Genomic DNA, 22,419 nt, shown 5'->3' on the forward strand with positions numbered 1-22,419 from the left:
CCTGAATGGCAAAGAAGTGGAGCTAGCTGAGGAATTAGATAAGTACCAGATCGACATAATAGGGGTGACTGAAACAAAAAAGACCAAAACTGGTGAGATCTTTCTGAGCAATAAATACAAAATGTTATATTCAGGCAATAACAATCAAGGAAAAGAAGGAGTAGCCATAGTATTCAACACAAAATACGAGGCTAATCTTCTTGAATGGCAGTCAGTCTCAAGTAGAGTAATGTGGGCAAATATGAGAATGGGGAACTGGACAATGAGACTTATTTGTGCCTATGGTCCCACAGAAGGTTCTACTAAGGTAGAAGTGGAGGAATTTTTTGAGGCTTTAGAAAAAGCAACTGACACAATGAAAAAGGAAAAGTTGGTCCTTGTTGGGGATCTAAATAGTAGAGTAGGAAATGATTGTGAGACATACAAAAATATTTTGGGAAACTTAGGAGAAAAGAGCAAAGCTAATAATAATGGCAAATATCTGTTGGATTTCTGCTCAGGACATGGACTGGTTATTACTAACACCATGTTCCAACATAAAAATGTGCACAAATTCACATGGAGAGAAGAGGCTAGGAATAAGAAAAGTCTCATTGACTATGTTATTGTTGATAGTGATGTTTTCTCCCTGGTGCAGGACACCAGAGTGTACAGAGGATTTGAAATTGGAAGTGATCACTATTTAGTCTTGAGCAGGATAAAATTGAATTTCATATTGAAAAGAATAACATGTAAGAAAGTTTTAAAGCGAATAAAAGTTGAGCAGCTCTCAGATGTAAACTGTAGACTAAAATACAGAAATATTATTGAAAAGAAAATGAAAGAGTTTGAGAACAGGAATCAAACCTTGGAGATTCAGTGGCAAACTCTGAAGGAAACATTGATTGATTCTGCCAGAGAGGCATGTGGTGAGGTTGTGTGCAAAGATAAAAAAATCAGAACTCCCTGGTGGACACAGGAAGTTAAAGAGGCAGTGAAGGAAAAGAAGAAAGCATATCAAAAGTTCCTGGCAAATAAGTCAGCTTTTACTCTTACAGAATACAGAGACAAATGTAAGAAAGCTAAACAGTGTGTAAAACTAGCTAAACAAAAGTCATGGGAGGACTTTGGCAAGAATATAGAAAATAAATATCAAGAAGGTGGCAAAATATTCTGGAGGTTGTTGAAGAAGCTTAGGAATGGAGGAAAGAGTGCTGTAAAAGGAGTTAGAGATGATAAAGGTGACATGAAAACAGGAGAAAAAGATATCCTTGAAGTATGGAGTAATTACTTTGAAAAACTGCTAAATGAAACAAGCAGTGATGACAGCACAGTGATAAAAAACACTGACCAGCCATGCAGTCAGGAATACATATCCATACTTGAAGTAGAAAAAGCCATCAAAGGCTTGAAATGTGGAAAGGCAGCAGGAGTAGATGATATTCGACCAGAAATGCTGAAATATGGTGGTATAAGAGTCTTACAGTGGCTGCACTGCATAGTTCAGAAAGCCTGGACAGAGGGACGAATTCCCGATGATTGGAGTAGAGCTCTCATAGTACCCATATATAAAAAGGGAAATAAAACTGAATGTGAGAATTACAGAGGTATTTCCCTACTGAGTGTTCCTGGCAAGATCTATGCAAGTATACTTGAGAAACGGTTGAGAAGAATTGTGGAAGAAAAGCTTGGTGAAGAACAAGCTGGATTCAAGCCAAATAGAGGCTGTCAGGATCAGATCTTCACTTTACGACAAATAGTCGAGAAAGCATGGGAATATAACAAAGATCTGTATTTAAGTTTTGTCGATTTGGAAAAGGCATATGACAAGGTGCCAAGAGAGAAGCTATTCAATACGCTGCAGTTATATGGTGTTAGTGGGGCATTATATCAAGCAATACTTAGTCTTTATTTGAGTTGTGAGTCAGCAGTTAGAATTGAAGGAAGTACAGGAAGATGGTTTAATGTTAAATCTGGTGTGAGACAAGGATGTACATTATCCCCTCTGTTATTCATTATCTATATGGATCACATTATGAAGGAATGTGGTATTAAACCTGATATCAAAATTGGAGATGTTAATGTCAGCTCTTTGCTTTATGCGGATGATGTTATACTTCTAAATAAATCCGCTACAAGTCTGCAAGATTCTCTGACTAAATTGAATAGCTGTTGTAATAGATATGGTATGAAGGTCAGCAATAAAAAGACAAAGACAATGAAAATAGGCAGAATCATTGAAAATGTCAACTGTGTTGTGAATGGAGAACCTGTGGAACAAGTAAAACATTTCAGCTACTTAGGCACAATTTTTACTGAAGATGGTAAACTAAATATAGAAATAGACAACAGAATCAGCAAAGCTGGTATCGTGGGAAGTCAATTGAATAAATTCATATGGAATAAGAAAGAAATTAGTCGGAACACTAAATTAGCTGTATACAAGACTGTGTTCAAACCAATTTTAACTTATGGATCTGAGAGCTGGGTCAGAAGTAAAACACTTGACCAAAGACTAGAGACTGCAGATATGAGAGTTCTGAGAAAGATTAGAGGTGTGAACAGATGGCATCAATGGCAATATCATATTAAAAATGAGGATATTAGGAAAGAACTTGACATTGTCAGCATCCAGGAATGCATTAGCAGAGCTAATCTCAGATGGTATGGTCACTTAAATAGAATGGGAGAGGAAAGATTAGCAAAACAAGTGTTCTCTGCCAGGTTGGCAGGAAAACGACCCAGAGGAAGACCAAGATATAGGTGGATTGATACGGTACAAAGTGCCTTAGACGATAGAAATATAAGATCTGATAATGTTGGAGTCTTGACAAGTAACAGACTGATTTGGAGGAAAATTGTAGATAGGAAGTTAGTAATGATGTAATTTTTTCATGTAGTACTGTCATATCCTGTACACCCCTTGAGGGTACATGGCAGTAATTTGATGATGATGATGATGATTTAGTTTACTGGTATACATGGCATGAGCATGTAGCTTGGTTCCTTATACACTTATATTCTTCCGATGATGACCTCGATGCAGGGGTCGAAACGTCAAGTTTTATTTTATTAGTAATTAATAAAATAATTTGTTCAACACGTGTGTTTTTGTGTCCCTAAATTTACAAATATGAGACTGTACCTATATGGATTTGGTGGGGAAAAGTCTCAACCAAATTCCCATAGGTATACAGTGTTATGCTTAAAAAAAAATCACTTTAGCAAAACTATTTTCTCATAGTCCCAAGTTTGCTGCTAGATATATTTAAATTTTATATATATAAATCCACATACAAGACCTATAGCACTAAGGTGTGTATAGATTAGTGAACAAGAGAAAAGAAGGAATCTGTTGATGTATTCTTTTTGAACAACTGGAGGTTGTAGTCTTTAGGGAACACTGTGTGGAGAAGGCTGTTCTAAAACATAAGTAGGTGGAATGAAAGAAGAAGATAAGAAGTTACTTCAGTATACTTTGGAGCAGGAGTAAGCAAATGTTCACCAGTAGCTGCTCATGTTTGTGTGTGTGTGTATTTATTGGCTTAAGGGAAAGTGTAGGAATGGTGTCAGCCAGTTTCGATAGAACAGGCTTCATTAAAAAAAAAGGGGGGGGGGGTCACTTCTTCATGATCTTCACCTCTTTCTGCAATACTTGACTCTGGTTTCTTACAATCCCCTTCTTCCTTTCTTCCCTCTTTTTATAATGACGAGTGTGGGACAGAGTTCTCAGGGAGAAATCTCTTGGCAGGCCTTTTGCAGAGTCTCAGGTAGAAATCATTCTGGATTAGCATTTTCTAGACATTGCCTTCCTTCATTTCACTCTCAGCTCCTTATTATGCTCTTTATTTACGTGCATTCTGTGATCCTACTTTGTATACAGCAGTGATTCACACATAAGTGGCATTGCAATCAACATGGGGCATATTATGTGGTAATGGTTTGTAAGAATTCAGGTGGAAAATTTTCAAAATGTGAGTGTGAAATATTACAAAAGGTGGCAAGTTGGTATTGTTTGGAATTATGGTTGCAAGCTAGACTACGAGGTCACTGCATTATGTAAATGATAATTGCGTGTGTTTTCTTGTTTTGTTTCTTGCTTTTATTTGCCAGGGCTGCCCTCAACTTCCCATATGTGACAGGATTTTTATTTTCTAATATAAAGTTTTTCACATATTTCTTTTGCTGTTCTCTTTCTTACTCTTTGTTTTGAAACTCTTTATCCCATTCCCATGAGTTTGGCATATTTAAGTCTATTCACATATGAAAGAGTATTGACTTAAAAATCATTATGTTTCTGAGGTATAAAGAAGGAGAGGAGATTTAATTTCCATTCTCTTTATGGTGCTGTACTAGAATAAAACTATCATTATCACCTCTCAAGTAAATTTTTATGGAATGTGGTATTAGCAGTGACTATCTTATACTGTATTTACCCGATTAATTAGTATACTATTTTCTTTCAATTTTTCTAAAACATTTCTATTAAGTATAATGGAAAACAGCAAAGTCCCTGAAGTTTTCAGTAGATTCTTGCTTGACACATCACTATACTACTACTACATCAAATATATCTGAAAATTCTTGTCTAATTTCCATTAAGTATATATATATAATATAGCAGCATATAGTCAAATCACTCTTAGCAATAATTTTTTTTTTTTTTTTTTTTAGCTATGTAAATCTGCTAATTCTCTGAGTAACTTCTGATTTATTACTACTGCTCTTTAACTTTCAATCTTTTATGTTTATGCAGGTATCATCGTGATCCAACTAGTTTACCCTTTATTGTGAGGGCAGCAGCAATTATGCTTGAAGCAGAAAAAGAATAAACCATCCAGATACTTGTAAATTGTTTATATACAGAAGAGAAATTATAAAAAATAAAATTGCAAATCTTAGAATGTTTTACTGTTTATTTTCATGTATATAAATGAAATATATTGAGAACAATACTATACTAACACATTTAATTATGTATTAACTTAAATATAGAATATTTGTAATATTTAAGTCAAATGATGGCATGATGATGATAACATCTAATAACAATTATTGACAAACTTTTATGATTCCTCCCCCCCCCCCCCATAGTATATTGGTTCCATGGTGGGCTGTGTTATATACAGTAAAACCCTGTTTTTATGTTCCTGCAATTTACGTTTTCCTGCCATTTACGTCTTTTTCCGTTGGTCCCATCTTAAGGCCTATTCTTATGATATATTGTTTTCCTGCCATTAACAACTTGATGTGGACGTTATTTCCCGTGATTTGCATTTTTTTCTCGGGCGGCAATACTGATTTTCGAATCGATTTCTGCAGAAATCTGTGCATTTCTGTTACCAGATGGCGTTGCATTCGGCTGTAGTTTCGTTTCTGCCATCACGGTGACTTGCACACTTGCAGCAGTAATGTAGTGATGAGTAGATTGTACGAATTGATATTGCAGAATTTCTGCTACGTAATTTAGCGTGTGAAAGTTGCTTTCAAGTTGCAGTGGTGGATTATCCATGTTAGTGGTGGATTATCCATGGAGAAAAAAGAGAAAATGTATTTTGGTAGAAGAAAAGATGGCAATTCTGCCACGTGTAGATTGGCATGCCGGAACATGTGTGCATTTAGCAAAAGATCTTGGACTCTCTGTGTCCACTTTGAACACAATAGTAAAAAACAGGTCAAGCAATCTGGCGCTATGTAAAAAGAAAAGAAAAGCAAAAACAATCAACAATAAAAGATTTTTTTTAAATAGATAAATGTAAGTAATTGTAAATTCATTTATTTTCAGTTATTAAGTTTTGTAATCTAGTATGGAGACTCACTCACTAGCAGTAAGTCATCTTTTAGCCTTTTTTTAATGTTTTTTACATTTCCTGCTATTTACACTTTTTTCGATCAGTTCCCTGAAAAGTGTAAAAAAGGGGTTTTACTGTATATATATATGTGTGTGTGTGTTTTATATATATAAAACTGCTAATGCCTTTTCATTCCTTTACAGGGAATAGGCAAGGCTATTTTAGCCCTATCTAACTTTTTGGAGACTGAGGGTGCAGTTCAATTTCCACCGGAGGCCAATTAGAGACAGCTGGCCTCCTTTCACTAACAATATCTGGCATCCGGTGAAGAGAGGCATCTGACAAGTGCTGCCATTTCATGGTTCCTAATCCTAACACTATATATATTTATTGTCTGAGATACTGTGGGTTCTACAGTCAATTTTCTTCATTAAATTGTTTCGTCCTGTAAATTGTTCATTTGCAGGACGAAAAATCCGATTTTCTGGGAGAAAAAAAAAACTCACTTGCCCATGCCAAAGATCAACTAACTCGGGAACCGGTCAAAGGCTTAGAAAATGTACCTCTAGTTGGTGACTAGATTTGAACCTAGGTCTTCCTTCAGGTAGTCAAGTGCCATGGAATGCAAATACCATTTCCAAATATCACTGAGCTACACAGGCTCATACACACACTACTACATACATCGATATAGAAGTATATAGACTTTGTTGGTTGATGAGTATGTGACTAAGAGTTTATAAGGTAGAACACTGGAATAAGATGATAACATTTATTTAATTTTGACAACACGATGTTCCATCCTATTTGCACAGGATTTCTTCAGGTGTAAACATACAAACTACTAGGCAAAAAAGTAAAAATCAGCAAAGGTGACAACTGTTATGTAGTTATAGAAGAGACTGTTGTTGTTTTAAAATATTTCAAATTGTATGTCGCATGGTTCAGAATATTGGGCATGTTTATGCATTCACGTGCACGTGTTTGGCTAATGAAGGCTAGAATATATTCAGACAAGTTGATACATGGGTTAATATTTAGATGTTTAGGATCTAATGCCATTTACAAGACTCCAGATTTTTCTCTCTGTTATGTCATAGTAGCAGTGTAATAGTTCCAGTTTATCCCATAGCATGTCTCTTGCGAAGCATCTTGTGGGGCAGCTGAAGAGAGCACGTGATGACAAAGGTGAGGTTTCACTCCTATGATATTCAATATCTTGGACATATTGTCGTGACGTTGTTCTCTTGATGTTCGAATCCACCATCTTGTTAAAAGTCACTTTCATAAAATAAAGGAAAACTAATTGTAAATTGATCACTGATCCAAGGGTAGAGAAATTTCTATTATACTGCGCCACTCTATCCTTAGATAAGTTTATATGAAATAGTAGGATCAATTCAAAATTAGTTAGCAGTCTTTTCACTCATTCAGACCGGAGTATTTATTTTCTCTCTTTGGGATTCCCGCTAGATTCGAATTTTTGTGAACGGTGCAGTAAAAAGAATTTCAGGCAAATACAACAGTTAGGTCAACAAATAAAGCATTTAATATAGGTCATATAACACTTACATAAATTTTACTTCTAATTTTAAACAATAGAAATAAGTCAAACATTAAGTCAAGTCAATTATATCAGCACAATCTTCCAAGTCTTCACATACACCTTCTTAGCTTCTGGGTTATAAAGTTTTTACACTTAAATGAATATAATAGAACATCCAATCTCATTAGTTTTCACACATTTTTCAGTCATGCTATAAGTTCAAAATATTACAGGATCTAATAGCTGAAAATATCTTTCAAACAATTCCTATCTCCAACTCTCAATCACGAAGGGTTTCCACAGTTAAAGTTAATAATTCACTATGATAGACCTTACCGGAAATGGTTCCTAGAACATCTATTATGTTGTGAGCAAACTTCTGGAATTTACTTATCACACTTAAAGAATAAAACACATCCACAAAACTTATCCGCAGTTATACTTAAAGCACTATCAATTACGCTTCAGAATTCTTGACATCAATTAGGGCACTTCAACTATCCTTATTACCACTCATAAATTAATTAAAACACTGTGAGGTTCTCTTTAGGGCAAATCGGAAATAAGCTGCAATACTAGATCAGCTGGGTTTATTCAGAATTCTTCCTTGAATGTTCAGCTTTTTACTTTATCCGATTGTAGCTTTAATTTTCCTTCTATTATTACTGCTGATTTCAATTTCAGCTAACTATAAAATTCGTTACCTATAACTTATAAAAATTATCCACTTAACTTCTACCCTTAAGAACCTTTTATTTACTTCTACTTCTTTATTTTATCACCCTGCTTCCTTTCACTTCCAAGTTTCCGTCCCAACTCTTACTTTTTACATATTTTTTTATTCTCTCTTTAGTCCACGCTCTGTTCCACTCGCGCTCGTTTATTTCACGCGTCTCCATGACAACAGACAAACAAACATTCTCGCCAATGTCAGACAAGGCTATACTACTACATTGAGACATTACATACGTTAAGCTTTATACACAAATAGGAATAATTAGAATATTTGCTTTTCAATAAATGCGTAGTTAATATTGCAAACACAAGTTTTTATAATATTGACATAACAATAAATAAAATAGCTTAATAATATTTAATACAGAATCTTATTACCATTAATACATTTCTTTGATTAAATATTTGATATAATTAAGGTAGTTATATGATATCAATTTATAATTTACGTTATTTACATTAAATAATATTTACAAACGCAGCCTTTGTGATGGAAAATCATGTTGGATTCTGAATCAAGTAACATTTATTCTATTTTCTACATAATTAGAATCCAACAATATTCTTCAATATATTGTTCAATTGAGTTTTCTCTGTCCATAGTATGATGATTTTATGTCTGGAAAGACTTTTAATGGGATTATATTGATCAAGTGCATATAATAAATGACTATGTTATGCCAACTAGTTTCACCAACTAAGGCTGTTGGCATCTTCAGGGTACATAACTGATGTAAGGCACTAAAATGTAAAAAACTGTTACAAACTATAATCAACCGATTCCAATTATATTAAATATAAAGAACAGAGCGCGTACAATACATGCATAGTGCGTGCATGGTATCACTTGTTATTTAGGAACGTTCTATAGTTGGCACTATAATTCAGTTCTGGCAAGTTGAAGGATCTGATAAGGGTCTTCCAGATCACAGGCAAGATTAGTCCTTGGTTCCTGTTAAGGTTTTGTATACAGCGGGCAACTGTTGTGGCCTCCTTAAAAATTCGGGAGCGGAAGTCCTCCTCCATGTAAGGAATTGTGCTTCTCTCCCACTCTATGGTATGGTTCGTTCTTGAGAAATGAAAAGCTAACCCCAATTTTTCTTCTCTGTTATTATTGACGTCACCTATGTGTTCTTTGATCAATATAATCCCATTAAAAGTCTTTAGCTTTTTTGGTCAAGAAAATTAAACGTTTTTTAAAATGATGATTTTATATTAATTATTTTTGCCAGTTTTATTGAAATAGAGCTAATATATGGAAGTATTATGAATCCTCTGTTTTCTTCATTAGAAATTTCTCTGGCCCCATGTCGGTTGAATAGAGATGATGTGGTCCTTATAGTCATTTTGAAGGAAAGTTATAAATATTGAAGTTATTTGACTAGTTCATCCTGTCAGTGATGAGTCAGTAGGCTCTTGCACTTAGTGTGGAAATAAGACCCAATTTTTGATATCTGTCATTTTGAAATATAGACTTTTAATTTTCCTGATTCCTTAGTCAAAGGTCCAGAAATGGGAGTGAACACCATTGGATTTTAATTAGTAGGTGAATTTTATATTAAGATATTGACGATTCAGGTACTCATGAAAAAGCAGAAGTGAAGGTAGTCCATGATTCCAGACTAAGAATACAGGATGATCAAAATTAAAGTATCTCTGTTTAACACCTTGTGGAGCACCGTTCAGTTATCCAAATGTTGCAAAACTTTGCAGGAATACATTATGCAGAAGTGATAACTGAGAAAAAAAGTTCCAAAATTCACCACCAGGGATGGTTGTAAACACACATGAAATTTGCAATATCACACAACTCAGCAGGTGCTAGGAGTGTTTAGAAAGATGGACATGGGATTTTTCCCTTCATTCTAGTTGTTAATACTGTTCACATTGATGCCACTAACCTTGCTCTAGTGTGCTTTGCTTGTGAAGCTGTAGTACCTAAACAATTGCAATGCTGTTGCACTCTGAGAGTTTTATCTCCTGAACAGATGTCAACGAGGTCCACTATCTCCATGTGCTTTGCAACAATTGATTAGTTGTTGAAAACACCACACGGTTAGCCTGGCTATGCGCTTCGCAATCATATGCCTGGGGAAAGAGTGTCCTAGATTCAATTCCCGTCGAGTACGCGAGGAGCTTAAGGATCTTCCTCAGCCATAGCCAAGTTAGCCGGTCTTGGGCATGGACAGCAGGGTGTCCCCCCCCCCCCCCCACACACACACGGATTACAGTCAGGAATACTTAAGGCCCAGCCATAGGTCTGATTTGTCAGCTATGCCGGTCCCAAGTCCGAATAAAATTTGGGAGGATTGAGATGGTGCCATACTTCCCTGTAAAAAGGGCTTCACGGCTATTATATCATCATATGCTAACTAACTAACTTTGAAAAAACAGGATCATTGGCAGTTAGACCTGGCAGAGGCTGCAAACCAATCAGCTCACAACAAGTGAATAAAGTTGCTACTGCCATTGTGGAGCAGGCCATGAATAACAGCATTGGTTCCTGCAGTGCACGTGCTGTATCAAGACAAGATACATGGATTTGCCTTACGCACCTGTCTGGAAAATTATATGGAATATTCTGCATTTTTACCCATGCAATATAACCCTGACACAGGAGTTGTGCCCAAAGAAATTTGAAAGTCAACTGACATTTACTTTAACAATTCTTGCTTGAATGGAGTTGGATACTGTAGCTGTGGATGATTTTGTGGGGAAATGAGGGAAATTTTGTTGTGCCACCATTATAATAGCACTTCTGCATGGATTAATGCACAAGCACTACTGCAGGATGGGGCTCCTCCACACATCTGTTGATCTATACAGGAGATTCTTCGAGAACATTTCACAGAAGCCAGAGTGATCTGATCCCCTGACTTATGGCTCTGGGGATTTCTCAAAGAGGGTTTACTGTGTAAATTTGATATTACTAGAACTGAAAGACAGCATATGCACAGCATTAGTCCCTACCAGCTGCATTCTGCTTTTGAACACACTGTGCAAAGGATGCACAGTGTGTTCAAAAGTTTGTGTTTGTGTACACAGTTTGTGTAATACAGGGACAAGCATAAATTGAAGCCCATACAGCACATGAATGCATAATGGAAGTGAATAAAAATGAATTATTTATGCTTGTGTTGCTTTTCTTCTTCTTGCAAACACACAGAAAAATTACTATATTTACATTCAGTATCCCTGGTGGCGAATTTTGGATGTACTTTTTTTTTTTCTTCTCAAATATTGTGTCCCATCCAGCACAATGTATTAATGCAAAGTTTCGCAGCATTTAGATCACTGGGTAGTGCTCCATAAGGCCTTAACCTCCTTATTCTCAGATTTAGCTGGATATCTATAGATATCATGGCCAGTTGGGGTGTTAAACAAGATACTTTAATTTTGATCACCCTGTATATCTTCAACATGCCTTTTTCCATAATTTTGGTTTATGATAGTATTCATCTAGGATCTTGTTTTGAATGTTTTCATATAAAGATTTGCTAAAACTAGTGAAAGAGGACAGAGATTTTTGTTTGTATATTGTATTTTTATATTTGAAATACCCAGATGAAATACAGTGTTTAAGGAGTGCCATAACTTTCTTCTATATATATATATATATATATATATATATATATATATAGGAGTAGGTTCTTTGCATGGAGAGTGGTTAGTGAGTGGAATACATTGCCTGAGTGTGTTGTGGGTGTAGACCCATTGAATTAGTTTAAGGCATGGTTAGATGAGCATTGTGTGCAATAGTGTGTACCTCCTACGATGAGTCTGACTCCAATGAAGGTCAAATGTTAATAATAATAAATATAAGGTTAGAGGCCTGAAAAGTTTCATGTTTGGTCCCTAGAGCAGGGTTTCCAGACTATGTAAAATTAAAAACCTCTGTCTCACACCAGGTAATGAAATTCATCTCTTGATTGCTTCCTATTTCAAATCCTCTTTATCAACAAGACTATGTCAGCGAGACATTTATTTCTTATATCTTCACTCCATGTGAATTTGTGCATGTTAAAACATGTTGCTAGTAATGACTATTTCATGTCCTGAAGAGAAATCTATAGGTACGGTACTTACCATTATTTAGTATTAACTCTGTTCTTTTCTCCAAATATTCCAGAAACATTTCTATATGCCTTGTAGTCATTTCCTGCTATTTGTGAGTCTTTCCATTCAGATGGCACTACTGCAACAACACCTAAAAGTAAACTGATCTCCTGACATCATCTTTTTCAATTCCTACATAGGTAACTGAGACAGATCACCTCCATCATATCAGAAACAATGTACCACATACCATTAGTGGACTGAAGTTATTTTTTAATTCTGTATATTTTTATATACATGTACACAAGTCTCCAGAAAATCTTCTGGTCACAAACAAATTTTACTCGCCAATAGTATGAATTATGGTAAAAGGTTAATATATATATATACACTGTTGATAAAAATATTTGGGCACCTAATTGTAGTAAAAAATGCATTTTAATTCAATTTCTAGTACTGAATAGGACCATCTTTGGCCAGAATGATAGCAACTACCCCCTTTAGGGCATGCTTGCAACCAATTTCTGATATATTGCAACAGGAATATTCTTGTATTTTTCCACAAAGCTACCCACATTGCTGATGAAGGCTGCTATGGTCTTGAATGAATTTGGCATTCTAATTCACCTCGAGGATGTTTGATGGGGTTGAGGTCTGGACTCTGAGCCAGCCAGTCTAACACTTCATTGTTGTTTTCATGCAGGGGTCACTGCAGAAGTACTTCCACAGCATCAGAAGCATGAAGATGTCCAGGTAGCCATCAGATGTCATGGTTTTGGTCCCATCCAACTGAAACATCCCCATACCATTACTAAGCCTCCACTAAACTTGACATTTGGAATGATGCAGTCCTGCCAGAACCAGTCCTAGGGTAATCTCCAGATCTAATCACACCCATCAGAATGAAACATTTGGAAGCATGATTTGTTGCTCCACAGAACCCTTTTCCAATCATCTACAGACTAGGAATGGTGTGAAAAACACCAGTCCAAACGTTGTTTGAGTTGAGGGGGGGGGGTGATGTGTGGCTTGTTCGCACGAGCTCTGTCATGGTAACCTAAAGCATGCAACTGTTTGCAGACAGTTCTGGTGCTGATAGATCGCCGTACAGCATTTTCCAGGTTGACTGCATAGTCCATCACTGATGACGTGCGGCATGCTCAAACATTCCGAGACAGAGCTCGTTGATCTTGGTGGTGGTGGCCTCTCAGGGCATTTTCCTGCTGTGGTAGCATAAGCTTTCCATCTACGAATGACATAAGGAATGGGATTTCGATATACTCAGATTGGTAGTAATGTCATGGACAGAAAGACCACTGATATGAATTGACATTGAGTACAATGCAAAATGCAGCACTGCCCACCTTTTAATACCTGACCTATGTAGACAATCCCTGAATATCTGCATGTGGTAGGATCCGAAATTTGCACGGCACGTAATGTGTCCTATTACTTTTGTCAACATAGTGTGTGCATATCTATATATTTCATCTATATATTTCAGCAAAAAAAAAGCATACATCTTTAATAGAATTTACGGTAAAATTCAAATTATTTATGATAACTTTTTTGAAGCTCTTGCATGTCCCTTTAATTTCGACCACTAGTTTCACTCTCTCATCTATTAAAGTACACTGCAGCTGAGTTTTAGAGAGGAAGGGATAATAGTTTTTCCTGAAGTAATGGATGATTTCTTTAAAATACATTGAGCGGTATGCACTTGTTCTGGAATGCTATATTTCTGAAATATAGCATTCCAGAATAAGTTTCTGGAATGCTAACAAGTTTCAAAAAAAATTTCTGAAATTTTTTTATGTGGCTCTAAATACAAATCAACACAACATAAGAATGCTTATTTTCTTAAGCAGTATTGAAAGAAACTCTTTATGCTCTATCTTCGTGTTTTATTTCCTAAAGAGAAATGAAATCTATATATTATATATATGTTTGTGTGTGTTTCAGAGAGATGTGAAAAGAGAAATGTCACATTCCGGGTATACAGAACTTCAAGAAACAGACAGGATCTCTGCGATCAATATTCCTCCTAATTTTTTTTACAGCTGCACAGACCTGCTACTGCTCTGAACAGAAAATTTTTACATGACCTGATAACTGTGCAGCACTTTAAAAGGTTTTGTTTTCATCCAAGCTTGATTTGCTTCCTTAATCTTAAGTAAAAGGCTGGTTATATTCCACTAATTCGAGCCCTACCCAAGGGCTTATGAGTTGTGGAAATACTTTCTGAATATAAATGCTGTGCTGAACAAAGTAGCCTTTTGCAGCTGCCCAATTTTTAATCCATCTAACTCGAGTGCTTTTAGATGTTTTTTCAATGTTTTAGGGATGTTGCCTAAAGTACCTATTATTATGGGAACAACTTTTGTTTTCTTTTGCCAGATTCGTTCAACACCCTTGTTTTCACTTTTTTCAACCACTGTTATGTCGGGTATATTATTTCAAGCTTTTGTCCGTCTGGATTTTGAAATCCCAGAGTATTTTAGCTTTTTCATTCTCAATTACTTTTTGATCAACTTTATGCTTCCAACAGTCTTTAGATACTTTAAATCTGTATCTTTTACATAAATGCTAGTGAATTATCTTAAGCTACGTTATCATGCCTTTTATGGTATTCAATTTGTGCAATTTTGCTGCACCCACTTATGTGGTCTACCGTTTCTTCCTTTTCTTTGCACGATCTACTCATATGTTTTTTATTGTGAATTAAGAACCACGGCTATAAAAGATTGAATCCAATTTTTTTTAAATGTTATTCTAATCATTAAAGATAGAAGAATCTATATGCATATGGGGTCAAGGTTGAGAAAAAAGGGAAAGTGCTGGAGGTTGTAATTATTGCAGAAGACTTCATGAAAAAGGCTGCTCCAGAGGAGTGAAGTAGATGGATTAAAAGAGGAAAAGGAGAAGCAAGTTTTGTGTTACAGTTGTACTGAAAAGGGATGTTGGGCAGCTGCTGCTCTTAACAGGCCCAACAGATAGTTTAGAAATGATGGTTGTCTGAGTGTCCATGGAAGCAGCAGAAAAGAAACAGATTGAAGGAGTGCATCTGGTTGAAGCAAGTAGGTAAGGAAAGATCATTTATTAGCCAAAGTTGCTATTCTCTGGACAGCATTGAAAGAGAGGTTTTAAGTGCAACACACGAACAGTATATTATGCATTGGTAAATTTGTACAGTTATAGCTAGATGAGTGAAAAATAGCATCTTGAGCAGAAAAGAATGCTTAATTCATTAAAACAGGAAAATATCAGTGTGGTTTTAATGTTAGAAGAGGCTGGAGGTAAATATCAGTCCAAGAATAGATATCTGATCCTGTCTGGTAATTTGTGTATTACTGAAGGCAAGGGTAGGTGAGATGAGATCCTTTTGCAAGCAGGATGGCCTGGACATGTTTAAGCCACTGGTTGCACATGATCTTGAAGCTTGGGATGTTTGAGCCCTGCATGGTTTGTTAAATGAGCAGCACACTCCATTTGTCCTAATTATATCCATCAGCAAAGCTGTGGATATGATTAGTGGTGATTGAGAGTAGGACATTTATGCATAGGAGAAAGAGGGTAGATGATGAAAGAGTCTTGAGCTACTCCTGCATTGGTGGTGAAACTTAAAAAAAGAAGCCATCCATCATGACACAGTGAAAGATTAGAAAGCTTGCAACCCATTTACAGAGGATGGCAGGTGGACCAAAGGATAGTAATTTACTGAGCAGTCCTCACTTCTAGATATGATCAAATGCTCTGGAAATGGTGACAGCCTGTTTCTCTAAACTTTTCTACAGCATGTGACCAGTGGTGGGCAATGCAGGCTAAAAAGTAGTCACCGATCTAGATTGGCAGAATCCACAGTGGTCATTGACTTCTCCACTACCTCTAGATAGTGGAGAAGTTGACTATTGATGATTTATTTTGGAGAAAGAATTGAGGTGATAGCAATAGGATGGTATTTTAACTGCAGACTTTTGTTGGAATAGGTTGGCAATTTGTGCTTGCTTCCTTGCCGTGGAATATAAGTGCTGGCTGAGTATAAAAGATTGCAGAGATGACAATCTCTAGAACAGGTGTTAGTACTGTAGCAAAATTGCCATTGGAACTGGAAGACTTTTAGTGTCTAAGCTGTTTAGTATTCTTCCACTGTTTTTTTTTTTTTTTTTTTGCTCAAAACTGCAGGTCACATTTACCTTTAGGTGCAGTAAGTGCCATCTGGATAAGAGGCAGAAGTGCAGGTGAACAAAAGTCACATGATAGCCTTTGCAAGGGACAAGAAGACAGAGCTTCTAGAGTCTAAGTTGCTTAATATTCTGATGTATTTTGGCCAAAAACCACATAGGAAGTATATAGTGCTCAGAGTCTAGGATGGTAGATGATTTGCCTTGTTTCTCTATGCAGGAGTTGGAGGTCAACTTTATTTTGGCCAAAAACCACACAGGAAGTAATAGTGCTCAGAGTCTAGGATGGTAGATGATTTGCCTTGTGCAGGTGAGCATAAGTTGCACCCAATGGTCTCTCTGCAAGAGACCAGAAGGTGCAGCTTCCATTTAAGAGATGAGTTTTCAGTTACTGGCCCTCACAAAGTCAAATCTGGATCGATTGATGGTAGTTTGGCATTTATTTCATTCTTCTACATATGCTGTGTGCATGTAGCTGGTGTTTTCTTGATGCAGGCCACCTGTGGTAAATAAAGTTCATGCCAGTGAGGATAACTTCCATGACTTACTCAGAGCAACAAAACACTTGACCACAAGAGACATTCAACACTGGCTGTTTAATCCCTTTATCTATCTTAAAGGGTTAACTTTTTTACTTGTTCTTATAAATTCCTATGATGCTGAAGAGCAGTTTGACATATTTGTATTATATTTTCTGTTCTAAAGTTTGTGGGGCCCTTTTAGATAAGTTTTATTTATAAGGCTGAAATGTACATAGCACTTGCGGTAGAGAGAGAGAAACATTTTGCACACCACAAATTACACTAATGTTTAATTTTGGAATAAAGATATTAGCTGGAATTTATTTTGTCTCTCACTCAATCTCTTGACTTGTTTTTTTCAGTTGGATTTTATTAAGTAATGCTAGTCTTAAAAGGATAATAGACACCCTGGATATAAACCTGTTTTATTAATTGGATAAAGAAGACAATCTTTATAAGCTATATACACAACTGATGTATCTGAAGATGTTCTATTTTAGTTGTGGTACTTTAATTTTTTTTAAATTACAAATAAAAACTTGAGACTGTAAATTAGTATGCAGAACATTGGCAAAAAAATCAAGATTACTAAAGAAAACTTTCACATCATATTGAAAAAAAAAAAAAACGTCATAGCAAGTGTATACTTATTTACACTATAGAAGTGTAAACTAAAAAAACCTGTGATAGAATTTTTTTTTCTCTCTCCCACCCAGGAGATGTAAGGCTGGCTAAGAATTTTTTATATTATAAATACTTAAAGATGTCACTTTTTTTGGCATTTTTACTGAATGGGTGTAATTTTTTACATCTATTCAGCATTCTACAGTTAATGAAATGAAAAATATATCCGTTTATGATCTGTACTTAGAATTCAAGAAAATATACAGTATTTCACTGGTCTTTATTTGAGTATTTAGGTACAGTATTGAAATTTAGCCAATGGTAGCAGCAAAACACTTGGATCACAAGAGACATTCAACACTGGCTGTTTAATCTTTACAGCCTATCACAGTCCATCTGTTAGTTTTAGAATTGTAAGGTAGTAACAGCTATACCTTTCTAGTGATATGTCACTTCAAAAATTATTTTTGAGATATGTTTAGTAATTATTGTGGCATACAAGAGTTTAATAAGAGAGTAGCAGTTTACACTGCTAAAAGTAAACTTATAAAGCAATATTCACAATTACAAAAGTAAGGTAACTTTCAAAGCAGAAACTTACAACCCAATAAGTCTAGCACCACATAAAAATCCATATGTGTCACTTTTAATGCTGCTATAAATTAGTACTACCTCCCTTCAAATCAATTCATTCACTTTGCTGTTATAACAGACTGATAGCAGATGTAAAATTCTCGTTTTTTTTTATTTCCTGGTGATACACATTTTTGATATAATAATATCTGGTTAACACACTGACTGCCAACTATCAGTAATCTCATACAGTATTTTTCGTACTGAACTGTTGTGGAATACATCATCATTTATTGCTGATGCATTTATTTCAAATGGGGGGGGGGAGGTGGTATAAGTAGTAACTATAGTGAGATTGATAATTACACACTCTTTACAAGCAAATGAGAAATAACACAACAGACTTGTAAAATAAATACAAAAATTGCAATGCCATAGTTGTACTAACATGATTTTAGAACTTGTGTGTTTATGTTACTGGTTCAAGGTTTCTAAATCCATGGGAAGAGAGAGCATTCAGCTTATTAGACTTGGTACTAACATCAACAGACAGTTAACTAAAGTTGCTTATTATTATTTTAGTGTAAACTAATTTCAGGAGCCAATATATAACTCAGGGAGAGATATATTGTAGATGGCAAATATATAAATATTTATCCATAAGCCAACAATGAGATAATTCAATTCCTGTTCCTTAGAGGAGAACGACACATTTGTGTCTCTCGCTTCTAATAAGCTGGCTGCTTCTCTACCTGTGTAGGACTAGAAACTTTCAACCAGTAATATAAATCCATGTAAGCCCTCAAAACTAAAGAAAATTTTGTAGTTACAGTGACAAAGATATCAACAATTATATATTTTTGAAGAGAAAATACTAACAATCACTATTGTCACTGCAGCAAATCTATACATTAGGCCAATGCTAAAGAGAAACATGCATTGTCAGATTTCAGAGGTATTAAAATAGACATTTTACTCATGTTTCTCTCCAAAACAAGCAATCAAAATTCTAATTTTTAACAACACATCTTATATATTTTTACTCTACATAATTTGTGCCATTATATTTTGAAAAACTAAAATGCATGCTGATAAGACCATGCCTCCATCATTACTTTTACTTTATGTATCATGCTTTTTTTTTCTATTTTGATACAATTTCGTGTTGTATAGATATCATGTATATTTATAATAACATAAAATCTTTGTTTTCTCACCCCCCCCCCATCTGCTTCCCAAAGATTACTATGAAATCCTATTTAAAATTTTTTACTACAGTTTCTAGTGTCTCAGTTTAGGTTAATGACCTGAATTCTGCAGTCTATTTTTAAATATTATACTAACTTAATAGGAAATATACATATACACACACACCGAGAACTCTTATGGTGGAAAATGGTAATTTAGTCATTACTGACCTTGAGGTTAGCAGAACTATAATCAAGTAGCTAATCTCTTGGTAACAAGATATTAACAGCAAATGTTACTTTTAAATATTTCAGAAGGTATGCATTCAGATTGTTTCTACAGATTACAATGTTAACATTAAGATTATAACCAACAAAACTATTTCCAGAGAATGCAACTTATAATTCATAGGTAATCATCTCATCTTTTATTATGAGAATCAAGTATTATATAATGCTCTCAGTTTCTTTTTAATCAAAATACAATTCTATGACCAATTTCTAAAATAACAGGGAATGCAAACACTTGACATCTAATAATACAATATTTATTGTTCAGTACAATACAATAAGCTATTTCATAGTCTAGATAAAACATTTCAATGTTTCTAATTTTAAGAAATATTAACACCCTCCATTTCCATCCATAATAACCTCTGATTCTTCTGATATGTGTATATGATGCTCAAATGAATTATTTAATATTTCCTTAGCTGTTTCTTTTCTTATTTTTAGTCAACACATTAGGGCAATTTTGTCCTGTTGCTAAAAATGGCCAATTACCTTCAATGAAAATATAGATCACGTTCTCCAACTGGCTAGTCACTTTATGCATACTCCTAACCAAGTCACATGTAAATGAATAAAATAATCTCAGAAAGCCCTTCCTGCCTTTTTTTTTTTTTTAAGGCATTCCCGGACTAAACAGATTTTGGGATTTGTCAGAATTATGGAAGAGGAAACTAAGACGAGTATATTATTATTATTATTGATGTCTCTCTCTATCCCTGTTCCCTCGAGACATAAAGACCTGAGTTTTTAGCAAGGAAAAAATCCTACCACCTTTGTGAGACTAGCTAACTCATTTCAATATTTTGATGAAACATGGTGAAATGTTAATAAAATCTATTATAACAATATATGATCATGCAAGCATTAACTTTCAGATAATGCTTTGTCAGTGTGTTATCAAAAGACAATTCATCAACAGATTTTAATGTAAAATTCCCAAACTATGTTCTGCATCCTGCAGAAAGTGAATAAGTGTTCTGTGAAAAATTATCAAATTAATATGATTATGCTATTAAGGCCAGCGTGTGCGCTGGCCTTGACTCAGCCGCTGGCTGACAGCCGCCTGCAGTTGTCAACACTTCCGAGCACAAGTACAGAGGTATCTATTCTAGGAAACTTGTGGTCAAGCAAGGTCAATGTGATGCACTGAGGCCCAGCACGCCTGTAGTGTGTGTTATCGCATTTTTGCGATGCAATACAGCCTGCTGCAGCGATGTGTGCTTAGCTTTACATTGAATACGAGACTGATAATACTCAACTCTAACCAAGGTGTTCCGTTAAAATTTCAGGATTGAAGCGTTCCGTCGTAGGAAAAGTTTGAAAAATGCTGGTTTAGAAGATTAAAAAATTTATTATAAAAACATAAGTTTATAATATATAGGTCATACCTATCCAGTGAGCTATTTGTATGTCAGTGGCCTAGATTCAGAACTTAAATCATGTAATGCATTTGATATAATTTGGCATAGAAGATACTAAAATCCATTAAGAAAAGCTAATAATTGTTAATTAAATCCTAACAGTATAAAGTGTATGAAGAGTGCCACAGTTGAAGTAGAAAGAATAAATTGCATTCCAAAAAAGAGAAAAATGCTATAATAATAATAATTAATTATATAATGATTGCTACTGCTGTAGCAATCATATAATTGTGTGCAAAATTTCACTCACTCAGCAACCTGGAAAAGTTGCAGAATCTTTTATGAGAGAAAAAAAAATTGCATTATGGCATTGCAGAGAAATTGGAAAAAAAGAACTAATATGAAATAATAAATCCCACACATGAAAATTTGCATAATTATAGCATCTTGAATAACTGTGGGTTGCAATTCTACAACTGCACTGGAAGATAGAAGTTTGAGAAGGAAATATTGGAGGAAGAAGAAGAATGTTCCAAATAGAAGAAGAGATCAGATTTATGGCTTTTGAGATGACTCATAAATGGATGAATTGCCACTTGTGTTTTTATAAGTTTTGAAGAAGATCGATTAATGGATGCCAGCAAATGGTTTTCCACTGGCATCCATAATCCCAAAACCTTTCCTACTTTTAAGATAAACAATGCTCAAAGAAATACTGCAGAAAAGGAAGTACAGTGTACAAGTAAGAGAGGAGTGGGGAATGGATCAAGTTAACTGAACTGCATATATTTTTTTAAAAAAATATATATATATAAAGCTAATGCCAGGAAGTGGTTAGAATGCATTCCCTGAAAGTGGAGACAGTGATGCATTTAAGTCATGGTATGATGAACTGCATATGTGAGAGTAGGACCTCCTATGATGTCTTTTGACTTATTGGAGGTCCAATAATAATTTATAAATCATGACTGCATTTTTTGTTATGATAAGGTTGTATTCACTCAACTATAAGACAGTATCAAGAGCAATTTAAGGCACTAGTTTCTTCAAAGTTTTAATGTTTGACCTAAAGAATTTTCAAATTAGAAGGAGAAATAAAGATCCTTGTTATTTTCCTCCTTTAATCAGTGATAGAACTGATTTACAGTGCAATCTGAAAACAGAAAGTCGTCTCTGTCATGACATATGGGGAAAAGGAACTTGACATTAATTGTGAATAGCAACTAGAGAGAGAGAAATCACTGATTAAATTTCATTAGCTGCCTGAAGTGACTTGAAAAAGTTCCAGGTTTAGTCTCTAAAGCAAGATTTCCAAGACTGTGTAAAAAAAATTTTTTTTTAATACATAAAATTGATAAAAAAAATCCTTAGTCCACCAATGGTACAAATATACTATAAGTTTGCATATAACTTTTTGTGGGTGAGCGTTACTTAAACAAAAAAAATTAAATGGTGGGATGCATATAATGAGAAGTTGGGTTTTTGATAATTTCTCCATTATTCTTGAAAGAATCATGGTGAATGAAATGGATGACAGTTCAAAAGTAAAAATGTACTTTATTTTTTTTTAGGA

At 35.0% G+C, this 22,419-nt stretch overlaps 1 protein-coding gene across 2 annotated transcripts in view; it reads left to right on the forward strand.

Annotated features, from left to right (window-relative positions):
* Nucleotides 1-4,883, forward strand: part of LOC150105134 (AP-5 complex subunit zeta-1-like) — a 220,029-nt gene extending 215,146 nt beyond the window's left edge. For both annotated transcript variants that reach the window (XM_090396170.1, XM_090396169.1), the window contains exon 18: nt 4,736-4,883. In XM_090396170.1, coding sequence (XP_090252296.1) covers nt 4,736-4,811 — 76 coding nt within the window. In that variant the 3' untranslated portion in view covers nt 4,812-4,883. The remainder of the gene's footprint in view (nt 1-4,735) is intronic.
* The last annotated feature ends 17,536 nt before the right edge of the window (nt 4,884-22,419 follow it).

Source organism: Typopeltis vanoorti, chromosome 7, assembly GCF_054136105.1.
Source record: "Typopeltis vanoorti isolate ZY-2024b chromosome 7, IOZ_Tvanoo_1.0, whole genome shotgun sequence".
NCBI classification, from domain to species: domain Eukaryota; kingdom Metazoa; phylum Arthropoda; class Arachnida; order Uropygi; family Thelyphonidae; genus Typopeltis; species Typopeltis vanoorti.